This window comes from Brassica napus, chromosome C5, assembly GCF_020379485.1.
Source record: "Brassica napus cultivar Da-Ae chromosome C5, Da-Ae, whole genome shotgun sequence".
NCBI lineage: Eukaryota > Viridiplantae > Streptophyta > Magnoliopsida > Brassicales > Brassicaceae > Brassica > Brassica napus.
Window position 1 is genome coordinate 19,868,947 of NC_063448.1, and position 16,306 is coordinate 19,885,252.

Consider the following 16,306-nt stretch of genomic DNA (forward strand, 5'->3'; position numbering starts at 1 on the left):
TTTAATATTAAAAATCTTATTTTTTTAAGAATTATAGTAGTTTTTTATAGAAGAAGAATATTAATGTTCAAATATCATTTTCTGTAAAACTACCATTACATATAGATAAACCAAAAAATCTACGGACCAATTTCTAAGGTGAAATTTCTACGGCCCATCAATGATGTGCATTGAGCTAGTTAAATATTCTATCTGTTTCAAAATGTTACATATTTGGATTTTTCACACGTTTTAATAAAACATATTAAATTTGCATAATTTTTTGTGATTATCTTTTTTTCTAGAATTTTAAGCCAATAAAAATTTTATAAGTGCAATTAAGTTTTTTGAAATTTATAATTAGTTAATAAACAAATATGTAACTTTAAATGGAGGGAGAGTATCATCAAACCTTAAAAGATAATAATACTGGAAAAAACCCAAAGGAAATTAAAAAAAAAAAAAAACATTCTCTAAAAAAGATTCCAATTTCACGCTTAAAAACCATAAGTCAAAGTAATGGCGTGTTGACTATATCTTCTTTCGCAAAGCGTTGACCCCTCTGTATGTCTCTTCTTCTTCTTCTCCAACACTCCCAACAATCTTTTTGAAATTTCTTCCTCCTCTTCCCTTCTTGGTTCGTCAATCGATGGCTTCCAGTAACTCCCGCCTCGACGCTCAATCCGCCGCCGAGAAAGCGGTATCGGTGATCGGATTAGGCTACGATCTCACCTCCGATATCCGTCTCTCCGCTTGCAAATCTACACCCGACGGATCCAGCCTTCTCAAAATTGACCCGACCCGGAACAGAGACCTGGTTTTCCCCGGAGGGATCGTCGTCAACAACGTCTCGAGCTCGATTAAGTGCGATAAAGGCGAACGCACTCGTCTCCGCTCCGATTTACTCTCTTTTAACCAGGTTTCCTTCGTTAACTTCTTCCACAAGTTATCAAAGTACTCCCTGATGTATGTTTTAGAGTTTTAGCTGCTACGATACATTTAAATATTGAGTGTTATTATTTTTTTGTCGGATGTGTAGATGTCGGAGAAATTCAATCAAGATATGTCTCTGTTGGGAAAGATTCCATCGGGGGTGTTTAATGCTATGTTCGATTTAAGACAAGGATGGCAAAAAGATGCGAGCTCTGTGAAGACGCTTGCTTATGATGGATGGTTTATTAGCTTGTTCCGTGTAGCGCTCGTTAGGGAGTCGCAGTTGACACTGCGTGATGATGTGAAGCGTGAGGTTCCTTCTTCTTGGGACTCTGCTGCACTTGCTGGGTATGTACAGTATGATGATGGATGAATCACCTTAACTGATACAGAGTATAATTAAAATAAACATGAATATTTTGATTATTAAATTATTTGTGTAATTAACCCAATTTATTTATATAGATTTTAATCGAGAAAATGACTAGGATAGCACTAAAAAAAGTTTTTGTCGTAAATACAGCCTCTAAAAATAAAAATGACCAAAATAGCACTTAATGTTTTATCAAAAGAGATAAATATACACTTATACCCCAATGGTAAATTAATTTAGACATTAGAGTTTAGAGTTAAGGGGTGGGGTTTAAGATTTGGGGTTTAAGATTTAGGGTTTAGGGTTTAGGGTTTAGGGTTTAGAGTTTAGAGTTTAGAGTTTAGGGTCTAGAGTTTAGAGGTGGGGTTTAGGGTTTAGGGTTTAGGGTTTAGGGTTTAGGATTTAGGGTTTAGGGTTTAGAGTTGGGGAGTGGGGTTTTGGGATAAGATTTTAAATTTTGAAAAATAAAAAAAAAATTAATTTTTCAAAAGATAAAATGTTATTTTGGTCATTTTAGTTTTTGAGGGTTATTTTTGTGACATAAACTTAGAAATGTGCTATTTTGGAGATTTGCCCATTTTAATTGGTTTTCAAAATTTTATCTACGATTTGGTGTTTATTTAGTTTTACGAATTTGTAATAACATTTTTGTATTCTTCATTATTAGTCAGTTTTTGATCTATTAATGAAAGTGATCTCAAAATGAAAAAAAAAAAAAAAAAAAAAATGAAAGTGATCTCTTAACGAGTTTTATATTATGAAAAAAGTATTTCCAAACCTAAGAACTTTTCATAAAGCACCGAGAATGGAGGAGGTATTCTCAAACTCTAAACCTTCCGCTCCATCATTAACACATAGATAATTGTAGCAATTGGGTAAAGATTGAGATATTTGGTGCTTCTTTGTTTCAGGTTCATTGAAAAGTATGGAACTCATATAGTGGCTGGAGTTACTATGGGAGGCAAAGATGTTATTTACATGAAACAGCTGCGTAACTCGACTCATGATCCTGACCAAGTCCAGCAACAGTTGAAGCAATTGTGTAACAAAAGGTTTTCAGCTGAAAGTATCTCTCCTGCTGCTGGAAATAACCCAAAGGTAAACAGTCTTAAGAAGTTGTCAATCTCCATATGCGTTCTCTCAGTGCAAAACCTGAAATGTTTTGATGGGTATATAGGAGGAGAGTCCTATCCAGTTCGGGTTGCATTCACAGTTTGGTTCCTCTCTTAGTCGTCCTGTTATCATGCACTCCAAGAACGAGGTCGGATTCTTTTCACCAGTGATTTCACTTGGGTTTGTTTTATAGTTTAAACCTGAACAGACGTATACCTTTGCATCTCCAGGATTTGGTGAGCATTTGTGTAAGAAGAGGAGGTATCGAAATGGGACAAAGTCATGATCGTTGGCTATCAACGATATCACAATCGCCCAGCGCCATATCTATGTGCTTTGTTCCCATAACTTCACTCTTGAGTGGTCTCCCAGGAACTGGATTTCTTAGTCATGCAATGAACTTATACCTTAGATGTGAGCATTTTGGTTTTTGTAGTTTAGTTACTCAATGGCTTATTCGTGTAACAAGTTTGTATAAAAATGTTTTAGATAAGCCACCGATGGAAGAGTTGCATCAGTTTCTTGAGTTTCAACTTCCACGCCAATGGGCTCCAGTGTATGGAGATCTCCCTCTTGGACTACGCTGCAGAAAACAAAGTTCCCCTTCACTTCAGTTCTCTTTGTTGGGTCCCAAACTATATGTCAGCACATCAAAGGTACGTATATGTGTTCTTGACATTGTTTTTTTCTCTTCACATTTTTGTATATAAAATAAAAATTTAACTTTTTAAAAATAACTTTTAACATTTTTTTTCTTCACATTGTTGTATCTAAAATAAAACTTTTAACTTAAAAAAAAAAACTTTTAACTTAATTTTAAAAAATATAAAATACTGTTTTAAAGGTTGATTCTGGTGAGCGACCAGTAACGGGAGTACGTTTATTCATGGAGGGGAAGAATGGAGATCATCTAGCTATTCATTTGCAGCACCTCTCCTCGTCTCCTCCAAGTCTCCAACTCTCACAGGACGACACCTATGAACCCATCGATGAACCATCAGAAAAAGGATATTATGAGGCTGTGAAATGGGGAATATTCTCACATGTATGCACCTTCCCGGTTCAGTACCACGGAGCACGTTCTGATGACGCAGCCTCTATTGTGACCAAAGCCTGGTTAGAAGTCAAAGGTATTGGTATGAGGAAAGTTCTGTTTTTAAGGCTCGGTTTCTCACAAGTTGCTACAGCTAGTACACGTAGATCTTGCTGGGATAATCTCTCATCTGATTCACGCAAATCTGGTATTTTCTCGATGATTAGTACAAGACTAAGCGGGGGATTAAGTTCAACCACCCCGACAACAGCGAAGCCAGTGTCTAAGGTTTATATAAACTCGGCTGTTTATCCTAAAGGGCCACCACCGCTTGTGAAACCGAAGCTGCTGAGTCTTGTTGACACTAAAGAGATGGTGAGAGGTCCGGAAGTACCACCTGGATATTGGGTTGTGACTGGTGCTAAGCTTTGTGTAGAGGCAGGGAAGATATCAATCAAAGCTAAATATTCTCTGCTCACTGTTGTCTCGGAAGATTCGCTGGTCTGAGAGATTCATTAAGTTACAAGGACATGGAGGGGTGTCGTCTATGGGGAACACAAGTTACTGTGTCTTGTTGAAATTTTGCAGGTTTCAGTTTGTGATTAGCTTTGAGGTTGATCTCATCAGGTGTTGTGAAAAGATTTATTAATTTATATGTACATGAAAATGTATCATTGTTAATAATAACTCTTTGTTACACAATTTGAATTTGAAGGAGAAGACTGAAAATCCTTAAAACAAGGCATGTCCTGAATAGCTCTAACTCTTCTAGTTAGGTGTCCTTGTTCTTTGATTTATACTATTTATCAATGGCTAGATTACAATTATTTAACTGACTCTTATAAATTACAGTAAGCATTTTTTTACAAAACCAAGTTTGAAAGGAAAAATTACATCCAGTGTGAATATTAAGCATTCAACTTTGTAATGTTCCAAGTCTATTCCATTACCCTTTATGACTTTGTGTTCAGAAAAATAAAACAATCTGACAAGAGGCAAACCAATTGCTGACTTTTAATAACAATTGTTTGATTCTCCGGTTCCAGCTGTGCGGGTCTAACGAGCTACGAGAATGTAAGTGGCCGTGAAGTGTACCGTTAGGCATGTACTCGACGACCAGCAGCTTCGTCAACGCAGTAACAGATATTAAGTTGACCATCCCACGGTGACGACCTCGCCAGAGGATATCGATCTAGTTGTCCACCTGATTCACGCTGCTGCATTTGTGATTATCATCCCATGATGGGGCGATCAGTGTTCTTTGAGAAGCTTACCGCCGTCTAGAAACGCCTTGTAAACTCTTCCTTGGCTGCCTTTCCCGAGGAAATTACCGCCGTTTGTAGCGGCGGAGAGTTCGTGGTAGGTGAAAATCCGGAGCTTTAGGATGAGGAAGTATCTTTTCGTGGTGAGCGGATTTTGATCGGCGGTTGTAAGGATCGCAGATGGAAACGGTGGATTCGCCATTGCACGAGAGAACGAGAAGGGTGAGAAAGAAGCATAACTGAAATTTTGAAGAAGAAGAAGAAGAAGAAGAAGATATTATTGTTGTTGTATAACTGCTTTGATGCAGCAGGAAACAATAAAAATGTTAAATCGACTCTTTTATTCTTAAAGTTGCAATATTATTAGTATTTGAATCTAAACTTATGGCTGAGTGTGTGTATTCATCTGAAGGTCCGACTGGTGACCATCCGGGAAACAAGAGGAACAAATAAAAAAGAAATGTACAGGAATAAAATAGCAGGAATAAAAAGGAATGGTTGTTTCTTATCAAATTTAAAAAGAAATAATTTTGTTATTTAATTCTCTAGAAAAAAAAAGCAAAAAAAAGAATGAAAGAGAATGAGAGAGAATTATTATTCTTTGTGAATGGTAAATTTTTTTAGTAACGTTAGGGAATGCATTATTCCTCGTCGTTCTCTGGTCACCATTCATACCCTAAATATTTCCTAAAGTTTATGATTACCAAAATAAATTCCGCCTCAATTAACCATTGTTAATTACTCATTATGCTGGATATATTGGTGGGTAACTGAAAGAAAATCTATCTATCTATGTATATATATATATATAAAAGACGGTTTATTCCTTTCTCACGAGGACATGTAGGCAGACAGCTAGATAAGTCGATCGATCTCGCGTTGACACGTGTCCCGTACGGACGAAACTCAGCGTTTCATTAAAACGCATATCGTGATGGGCTCTCTTTGTTTATTGTGTGATGGACTCTGGATTTTGGTTCCTGTGATGGCCCTCTAACCATGATTGCTCGATCGAAGATTTGCAGATGTCTCTTGCTTCCTGAGACGGCAACGTTTGACGTCTGAGCTTCCTTTCCCTGACTGAAACGGCCGGAGTTGTAATTTCGTGTTTAATTCTATTAAGTTCATCACCCACTACGATGTCTTCAATGCGTCGTTCCTATCTCCGAGGCGATGAGTACTTCTCATTCCGAACTCATCCTCTCTTCATATCTCTTACAGAATATTAGTTTAGGGTGTTATGGCAAAAGCATTGAGAAAAGAAGATGCTATCGATGATGTTATGGTTGGAATACTTGCTGACAAAGAAGTAAGAGTTGGTATCAGAGAGATCCACTTCTTCCCTGCTATGGAACAGGTACCTACCAACTGATTTTGTTTTACTGCACTTAAAGTTTTAGTACTGTCTATTGACTTCTATCTTTGGCTTTAATCTTATGTAGTATTGGTTTTCTTATAGAGGATCAACTTGTTATTGCCAAATAGACTACACATAGGCTCGCTTTGGGGTAAAACATGTATCCATCAGCATGCATCAGATTCTCTTCTTGGTAATCACTAAGACGAAAGCCTAGCTAATATTCCCGTTGAACAGCTGATTGAGAAAGATGATGCTGCTACTGTCTTCCCATGTTGGTTAAGAAAGATACTCTCTCTCGACATCAATGTTTTGGTTTATGTTTCGGCCAGAGCAGAAGTACGAGATTGTGAAGAAGTTGCAAGAACTGAATCATATGTGTAGGATGACTGGTGATGGATGCTTCTGCTTTGAAGAGGGCCAATATTGGTATCGCTGTTGCTGCTGCTACAGATGCTGCATTAGGCGCTTCTGATATTGTTCTCACTAAGCCTTGATTGTATCTTTTCCCAAAGAATGATGATCTATACAGTCAGATCTCTCTTTAAAGCTATAGTTTTTCACTGTATCTTCTCTCCTCTCCAATTCCACTTTGTTTCCCATGTTGTTTTCTAACAGATTTATGCAGTCTCAATCACCATTCGTATAGTGGAAAATGATCAACATTGCATGAACATCAAATCTTCCTGTTTACTATCTGTTTGTACATCTTCTATAGTTTGGGTTCATGCTCATTGCTTTCATATGGATAGTGAGTTTTTTTCTTTTTATAACTTCCTCCAAGTTACTTTTGGATTAGATCTGGTCCGTTGTATCTTTGGTTTCCTGTGCTAACTAATGGCTTCTCCTGAGAGAAACTGGAATTCTGGATTTGTGTGTTTTTAAATGTTAGGTATTTAGGCGTCGTTGGGTAATCCATTGACTTAAGTTTTGAGATTTTTAAGATCACCATATCTTAATTAGGATGCGTTCTACTCTGACCCTCAGAGGTATGCTTACACTTTCCAGAACTATGTGTTCGTCACGAGGCTGATACAGGAGAAAGAGTCTGCTTTTGGGGTTAAGCCTCTAAGGTTGATGGAAAGGAGTGTCTTCAGTGACAGAATGGTAATAATTAGACAAAATGCATTTCTTTTTTTTTAGATTATGTTGTGAAGTTAATGTGTTGTGTGTTTAGGTGTTTGTGAGAGCGGTTCATGAAGCGAAGTGGATGAACGAGATGGAGATAAGCATATACGACTGTTGGTTTGATCCTGTAGTCTCCGCTTTACCTGGACTTGTCTTGATGGGTTTATATACTTGAGGGCGAGTCCTGACACTTGCCACAAGCGGATGATGCTTAGGAAACGAGCGGTACAAGGTGGAGTGTCGCTGAAGTATCTGCAGGATCTGCAGGAGAAGCATGAGAGCTTGCTCCTACCGTTTGAGAGTGGAAGCCACGGGGTGCTCTCTGTTAGTAAACCATCTTTGCAGATGGATAACTCTCTCCATCCTGATATCAAGGACCGTGTCTTTTACTTGGAAGGGAATCATATGCATTCTAGCATCCAGAAGGTAAAAGTTATCTCATTTTGTTTGTGTGCTAAATTGTGAAGATAAGAGTTTGCTTATAGACCGGTTAATTGGTTTTGTAACAGGTCCCTGCTTTATTTTTGGACTGTGAACCAAATATTGATTTCAGCAGAGATATTGAAGCAAAGAGACAGTAAGTTCTTACTAATGTTAATGTCATCATAACTTGAGTTACTGATATGTTCTTGATTGGTATTGTTGAAGGTACGCACGGCAAGTTGCTGAGTTCTTTGAGTTTGTTTAGAAGAAGCAAGAAACGTCGCAAGAGCAGTCGCCGTTGCTGATGCCTCCTCATAATGGAGGTCTCAGGATGGGACCAGAAGGGAAGCATGTCCCGTGATTAGAACTCCTGTCTCTGGGTTTAAGGAAGGCCATGTCGCTCTTAACCAGACCATCTGCGTGAGACTGTCCCCCACTGTTTTGTTTGCTCGGAAGGAGCATTGTCAGGGTTATCATGAATGTCAATAGATATGGTCGGCTTTATGTTTCGTTTGTTTTAGGAAACTTCTCTCTACAGCTTTTACACTCTCTCAACCCTTTTGGTAAAGAGAAAGATTTGATGATGTCTGGATAATTTTTATTTTTAATGTGTTTTGTTTCTTGAAATCTCTTATGGTCTGGAGTTTCAGTTGTCTCTATATTAGTCCCTATCACAGCCAAACAAATATACATCAAAGGAATATTTAAAGAGAAAACGAAATGTGTTTGGTCGTACGAACACTGCATTTTCTTCCTATCCAAGCAAGAGGTCTGAGGTGGATCATGGTGTTACCAGCTGCTTCATCTTTGTAATCTCTTAGCGCAAGAAGCTTGAAACCCCTTAAGTGACATCACATGCCCTTTAACAATGTATTTGCCACCTTTTGTCCTCTTGATGTATGAAGCACAGTTCGGCACGTTCGTTACTAATTTTTATAACAAAACACAAGGAGATAAAGAAAGAGGCCATTGGGCTATGGAAACGGGTAATCTTCTCCTTGAAATGAGATTTTGTTTTCCGTTTTACCTCTCAGGGGATGAAATTGATCGGAATTCTTTAGTTTGTAGAGAAGAAACTTGTGTCTGCAATATGTGTTTACATATAAATATGAATAGGATGGTATTTTAAATAAAACTAGATATTAACCCGCGCGTCCGTGCGGATGTATTTTTTGAAAAAAGTATGATGCTATTTGTTTTTATGTCACTATTTAAGGTTAGATACAAAACTAGAATTCGAAGAACCGAACTGATCCCAATCCGAATAAGTAGTACCAAATCCGAACCGGAATTGATTAAATATCCGAATTATTCAAAATTTTGGTATTTGAAGAACTGAAACCTAATCCGATCCGAATCGAAGTATTTTGGGTATCCAAAATATATTTATATACTTATATATTAATTATTTTTAGATTTAATATATATAAAAACATCTAGAATATATATGATACTTTTAAATTCGTTTAAATACTTGAAAATATATACAAATAATCAAACGTAAATATGTAAAATAGTTAAAATATACTCAAAACTACAAAATACTTAAATAATTATTAATTTTGTATCAAAATATCTAAACCAAACCAATTTATATGTTAAGTTAAGTACTCTAACATATGTTATTCAAATTTATATGTAATATATTCTATTGTTTATAGATTTTTTTAAAAACTAAAGCATATAATAAAGTTAAATTCTTTTAAAATAATTTAAATTGGTTATCTAAATCTGAACCGAATCCTCAAAGATCTGAACCGAACACGAAATTCCAAATAGACCCAAAAACGAACTCGAACGCCCACCCTTAACCCCTATTATATATCATGTATGTGTCATCATAGGTTACAAAAATATGTGTTATCATATAATTAATCATATTATATATGTACCATCAAATAAGTAATCTTATAATTAATAATATTTTATACGTACAATCATATAAATAATCACATATATTATATTTAAAATTTCAATGTGAAATATAAAAACCATAATTTAAGTTAGTGTTTAAAATTGGGCTTTGTATTGTATTTTTCTTAAATATATGGAAAAGATTTTTATAATGGTTATTGGAAAATATGTTAGTAAAAATCAAATTTTGAATATATGTATATTTTTGAATGAAGTTTTGATAAAAATCAATTTTAAATTATTATTTTGATTTGAATATGATATAAATCAATTTTAAATTATTATTTTGATTTGAATATGTATATCAAGTAACATAAACTCATTACTTTTTAATATAATGTAATGGACTTCTAATTTTGTTTAATATCATAAGTCCATTACTTTTTTTTCCTAACTTAGTGATATTCATGTTTCCAAACATCACTATTTTTTTTAACTAATATATAAGTTGCCAAACAAAAGCTTAAAGTAGTCAGATTGATATATAGTTAGATATAAGTAAGACTAGCTTGAGATTTGTCGGTTTAAAACAAGTACAACTAAGAACCTGATGATCCACATATATATTTTGGATAGTTTGAAGGTCGGATTATCTATATATCCATATATAACACATAAAACTTATGGGCTAAGATGAATGTTTAGTTTGGCTATCTCGAAAATCTGCCATGAAGAAACTTTTAGATTAAAGAATCCAAATTAATTATAAATCAATCACTTAGCTGAATAATGTTAAGTCAATGTATTCAGATGGTTCTTTTAGTAATTGAATTTAGTCCAACTATACTCTTCTGAGGTTTTCCCACGACGGTTTACACCAGTTTATGCGTTTGTTATTGAACTGTCAAATCATATATAATAATTTAAAATATAATATATTTTTTTAATTTCAAAAGATATTTTTATTTGAACACTATGAGTTTAATATTTAAATTTTAATGGTTTAAAAAATCATAGACGTATTTTTTGTAGTCATTTCTTTTGATTTGATTTAACTATTTTAGTTAGATTTTGTTTAAAATTCAATAAAGTTAATATTACATTATTATAAAAATATTTGTTATTAGATTATATTATATTTAATGATTATTTATTTATATATATATTATCATATAATTTTAAATATACATATATAAATATATATATATATATATATATATATATATATTTAATAAATTTGAAATTTTTGTAGTCAAAATATGCTAAACTCGGAAATCAATTTGTTAATTAACCCAATGAGCAAATAAATTTAAATAAACTTTTAATCATTTAGTTATCATTTTTTATAAGTATTACTCATAGATGTATTTAGGGTTCATGCTAATTTAAATTTAATTAAAATATTTATATATGACAAAATATTTCATCAAAAAAATTCTATAGTTTGTGTTCATGCTCATTGCTTTAATATGGATAGAGAGTTTCTTTCTTTTTAAAACTTCCTCCAAGTGCTTCAAATATTAACTGCTCGACATGAATAATCATATGACTATCTCAAAGAACAAAGTCGTGTTCAATATAACATTCTATTTTTAATAAGAAATGCAGCTTCAAATAATCACTCCTTCCACTCCAATAACATGTCGAAAGACTACGATATCAACATAAAAATTACTCATAACCCAATCCTTCCAAAACCAAAATATTACAAACCACCTGAATATGGGATCTGGGTTTTGTCAAAGAAAACAACATGAAAACCATTTCAAGCCTTCGCAGCATACTAACGCCACAATTCTTTAATATAGAAACAACTATTTAGTTTTAAATATATCTTATCACATATTATCTCTTCATACTTAAATTTTTTTGGAATACAAAAATCATTATCATACACTTCTCTGCAAATACAAACCTAAAACACAAACTCAAAATCATACAAAAAATAATAACATATATCAAAAGTAAATAGTATCCCGCCCGTAGGACGGACCGACCCTAGTTACGTAATAAACTCGATATAAGATATTTTCTCTGCAAAATGAACGTTAGGAACGAAGAATACAGCTTTGCGAAACACTCGAGCTGGTTTCTTTGAGATGGTACAATTTTGGTCGCGTACGAAAATATATTTGGCCGACAGTAGTACCGTACTCCCTCCATTTCAAAAATATATATATTTTAAATTTTTCACACATATTAAGAAAACACATTAAAATTTGACTGTAAATGCATTTTTTGTGAATAAAAATTTTCCATAACTTTTAGCCAATAGAAATCTAATAAACACCATTAACTTTTTTGAAATTTACAATTTTTTATTAAATAATACATTGAAAAGGTAAAACATGTATTTTTTTGAAACAATTTTTTTTCTAGAACGTGGATCTTTATAAAATGGAGAGATTATAATCTAATAACCTTTTTGGGAATGGGACTAAATGGGACTTATGATGGTGGGAGTTCATAGATTGGCAACAAAACAAGAAGGTGATTGTGGTAACTCTCATGTAACGTACGTAGATAATGATCCCCCAATTTACGTCTCGTTCGTTCCCAAGTCAATCAAAATATAGATTGGTTACTCTCTAGTCTCTCTATTATTCACCAATCGCATTGGCCTTGTCGACTCTACGCTCATCACGTGTCATTTTAGGGCTTTACGACGTCTCTGGCTCATTTGTGGTTTTACTTTTGGTTAAAATCCATAAACTTATATGGTCGGCAAAGTTAAGAGAAATAGTTGTATGAAAATCCATAAACCCCTCCCTCCCTCCCTCCCTCCCTCCCTCCCTCCCTCCCTCCAATTTTAAAGTATCACAAGTTTCCGTCTAAACAGCAAATTGACCCAATCTGTATCTTATAGTATTTGATTTATACAACGGAAAGAGCTTTCAGAGAGCAATGATACTTCCATGTTTTATTTATCAATATCTAGTAAAATGTTTATAAGCAAAAACACCTCTTAATTCTTATGGTTCAAGAATCAAAACAATGTGGTCTTAAACACACTTCCTCTTTTTACTGCAATGGCGAGAAGGTGAGTCATCCATCTACAACACACCATAAACAAACGATGCATGCACTCCATTAGAAACTTTCACCACAGGAAAAACAAAAGAGACCTACAAACTTTTATTTGTGACCAAAGAGACGCAAATTGTTTCTTTTATAAACTGCCACTGCCCTACGTTCATGTTCAAGAAACCAAGAAGCTTGTCTTTTAGACTGAATGCATCGCGGACCTCTCCCCAGTAATCATCGATCATACAACATCATCATTGCAATCTGAGTGAATACAATGTATCAGTGCTAATGCTTATGCTAATGACAAGTGTTCTAATCTGAAAGGTTCAGAGAAATTATAAATAATATATCAAACAGCAGTAACAACTAAGACAATCACGCAGAATTAACCACAAGTGACTCATGTTATCTAGGAAACAAGTAAAACACCAAACTTCCAAAGACTAGAGGATAAAATTGACTCACACAAGTTTTGTTGATTCATCTTCATCTAGTCTCGTGTAGACCTACAAAGCAAAAACAAATGATTTGTAAAACAATTTTGTGAAGATAAGAAACACTAGTGACCTTAAGGGGAATAGACCTATATATAAGAGCTTTTTAATATAGGACATGAGGAAAGAAAATCACAGATAATCATCATACGAGAAAATAAAGATCCACAAAAAAAAAAAAATGGTATCGAAGACAGAAAAGGCTTATAAAGCTAGCAAACGAAAACGCACACACATAACAAGTCTAAACTTTAGCTCACAAGAAAGAAGCATTAAGAACCTTGTTTCATCAATCCACGGGACTAGAGAGAGTAACATGGTAAGATACAAAGCAACATATAACACTGGAAGATTACTACAAATCTCTCCACTAAAACATTCAAGCTTCAAATCAAATCAAACTAGGTCGTCCCTTCGAAGGTTAGTTCGTGCATTAGTCAACAAAACATGTAACCACGGCGTGTGGGGGTACCTTCAACGATCCAACCACGGCGCGAAGCGGAGAGCATCGAGTTGAGCAAGGCGGAAGCAGTGGCCGTGTGGTAAGGGAGCATCGTCTCCACGCAGCAGCTCAGTACTACAGGAGATCTTTCAGTCCCAACACAAAAGAATTCATTCAGATTGGAGCTAATCATCAGTGTTTCGGGATGGTTCTCACTGGCTTGCCTGAAAATGCGGTTTGAAAGAGGGCTCTGTTTAGGCATCCAAAACGCAGACCGAGATGATGCCGCCGGCATAGGTTTGGGACCGGTGGAGAGCTTTGACGCGGCGGCGGATGCTCGGCTTGCGGCGGACATTGAATTATTAGGATTTTCGATTAGGCCTTTTTTTTCTTCTCTTTTGTGAGAGAGTTTAGGGATCGACTGGTCCAGTGCAGCTGCACCTACACTAATTCTTAAAAATAGCCCGTTTAAACATTAATCAAAATGCATAATTAGTACTGTCTAGTGTTTTTTTGAACATTCACTATTGTTCATGCTTACAACCACTGTGGCTTGTGAGAATTGTTGTGGCTAGAGAAGACTTGCTCTTGCTGTGGATATGGCTTTATAGTAGCTTGTTGAGTTTGTGCATTCTCCTCTGCACCATATTTATACGAAAGAGTTAGATTCCATTTGGTATGCTATGGAAATCATTTACGGTAAAAGTGTAATTATTCACCATTTCTTTCATCTATGGCGTTAACCCATTCATTAAGATACATCTCAAGCTGTTTGTTTGTTAACCCACTCTTTTTTTTTTTTTTTTGACGTCAAACGGCCATTCTATTACTCAAGCTTGAGATGGTCTGGGTAACCAGACCTTACCTAGACCGGAATAGAACAACCAATGAAAAGTAGCTCCCTATGAAAGCTCCTAGCAGTCTTAGCTAAAAAATCAGGAAACTGATTGCACAGACGTGGTACATGGGTGATTTTGAAATCCGGAAAACAAATCTGCAGCGTCTCTATCTTCTCCAGCTCTGTCGCAAATCTTGGCCACTTCTGGGGTTCATTTATCATTGCGATCAGCTCTTTGCAGTCCGTTCCAAAGCTCTAGCACGGCAAGTGTTGAAGCATGTTCTCCATCGCCCATCGCAGCGCTTCTACCTCCGAATGCAACGCTGATTCAGATCGAGTAAAGTTTCGTGTTCCCATAAGTTGTATGTCCTCCCTACTATCCATCCAGACCCATCCACATCCACTAAAGCGATCAGAAGCTGTCCAAGATCCATCTAGCAAGCAGATATTACCCAAGCTTAAGACTTGGCTTACATCATTATTGCCGTCCCGGACTTGTGGCGGTATCATCTCATTTGCGTTAAACCAGGCTTGGCATTCACTCTCTGCGTATCGAACGAGTTCCAAAGGGTCTCTATCTATACCCCTGAAAAGCTTATCATTGCGAGCCTCCCAAATATACCATATTATCCAGGGATAAGGATCTCTGTCTTGGTCTGGTACAATGATATTATTTTTCCTCCAGAAAAGATAGTCCATGTTTGTGTAGACGCTCGCCACTGGGAATATACCTGGACTTGTAGGAGTTACCGATAACCCACTCATTTGAGTCGAGAGATTCATACAAAATACATGTTTCTAAGTTGGCTTCATCATAGTTTTAGATACTTTACATGAGTACACATTATCGGGAACAAAAAATGAGAGCCTTAAAGCATTAAGCCTGATGGCTTGCTAAGCCAATCCAACACCTTTCCTCGGCTCGTCTCCAACTCTGGTTTCAGGTTCTTCCCTTACTATGACACCTTAACCGCATTCATCCAGTGGTTGCTTCTCGTCTTGATCCTCTCATACTCTACTTTTAAAGAGGGTTTTATTTGGTTGGTTGCCTTCAATGTTAAACCAACTTATTCATAATCACTGAGACGGTTCAACTTAGATTTAGATTTTTTTTATGAAATGTTAATGGATTAAATAATAAAAAATATTTATTTACAAGATAGTCAAAAATAAATGTTTAACGAACATAAATCAAATGCTAATGGGCTCCTCCATGAGTTATGGACGAGCATTAGAATAAGCACTACAGCTTCGGTTTTTTATTGTCGACCTAATAATTCTGCTCAGACCGTTTTGTTAATCATTGGAAAATTGGTTGACAAAACCATATACTTGCTTCTTGTGCTTTCTTTCATTACCTATGTTGCACTACTGACACATTAACTAGGGACAAAATACAGCAAACTTAAAAAAATTAGATTCAAAATCATAACAAAATTATAAGAAAACATAAAATATTCATAAGTCAAAATATCAAATATCAAACATAAGTTTCAACATTAAAAACACATTTGTTCAATATATTAGAAATAAGAAATAAGTCAATCATCAAGTAGCTCATTTTTAACTCTAGATCATTTAGTGAGATGTTGGCAAACTCCAAGAATCCTACATTTTCCATAGAATCAAATCCATCTCCACTAATATCCAGAGGCGAAGCCAAAAGATTTATTCTATAGGTGCATCATTTAATACAAAAATTAGTAAAGGGAATCGAACTTGAAAACTATAGATGCATAATATGATTTTTACCAATTTAACTAACAAGTTCTATTGGTTTTAAGCTTAAAATTGTAAAATTTATTATTTTTGTGGGTGCAAGTGCACCCTTGTTGACAATGTGCCTTCGCCTCTGCTAGTATCCCACATATTAGTCTTTTTAGTTTCATATTGGTCAGAATTTGTTAATCAAAGTTGGAGGTTGTTGTGGAAGAAAATCAAGTTTTGGACATGCCTTACATTTAATTTTCTTTCATTAGTGGATGAATGAATGAATGGGTGAATACGTATTCCAACTAGCTCAGCCTATGATTTCATGAAAAATAATTAG

At 35.2% G+C, this 16,306-nt stretch overlaps 1 protein-coding gene, 1 long non-coding RNA gene and 1 pseudogene across 2 annotated transcripts; 2 read left to right on the top strand and 1 right to left on the bottom strand.

Moving 5' to 3' along the window:
* The first annotated feature begins 498 nt into the window (after positions 1-498).
* LOC106422074 (MACPF domain-containing protein NSL1-like) lies at positions 499-4,172 on the top strand. Its single transcript, XM_022708415.2, has 7 exons — positions 499-898; positions 1,019-1,260; positions 2,197-2,383; positions 2,463-2,546; positions 2,629-2,812; positions 2,888-3,054; positions 3,243-4,172. The coding sequence occupies exons 1-7, from the start codon at positions 629-631 to the stop codon at positions 3,936-3,938; spliced, it is 1,830 nt and encodes a 609-aa protein (XP_022564136.1). The 5' UTR covers positions 499-628; the 3' UTR covers positions 3,939-4,172.
* A 2,273-nt stretch (positions 4,173-6,445) lies between these two features.
* On the top strand, positions 6,446-8,223 carry LOC111208991 (annotated as a pseudogene).
* Positions 8,224-12,287: 4,064 nt separating this feature from the next.
* Positions 12,288-15,314, bottom strand: LOC111208889. The gene is made up of 3 exons (XR_002660810.2): positions 13,449-15,314; positions 12,948-12,988; positions 12,288-12,743 (listed from the first exon to the last, which is right to left on the bottom strand). It is a non-coding gene; the product is annotated as an uncharacterized LOC111208889 (long non-coding RNA).
* Between the last annotated feature and the right edge of the window lie 992 nt (positions 15,315-16,306).

Coding starts and splice junctions, on each gene's coding strand:
- LOC106422074 (XM_022708415.2), top strand. CDS start 629: ATGGCTTCCAGTAACTCCCGCCTCGACGCTCAATCCGCCGCCGAGAAA. Junction 2,384..2,462: donor CTGCTGGAAATAACCCAAAG/GTAAACAGTCTT, acceptor ATGGGTATATAG/GAGGAGAGTCCTATCCAGTT. Junction 3,055..3,242: donor TATATGTCAGCACATCAAAG/GTACGTATATGT, acceptor ACTGTTTTAAAG/GTTGATTCTGGTGAGCGACC.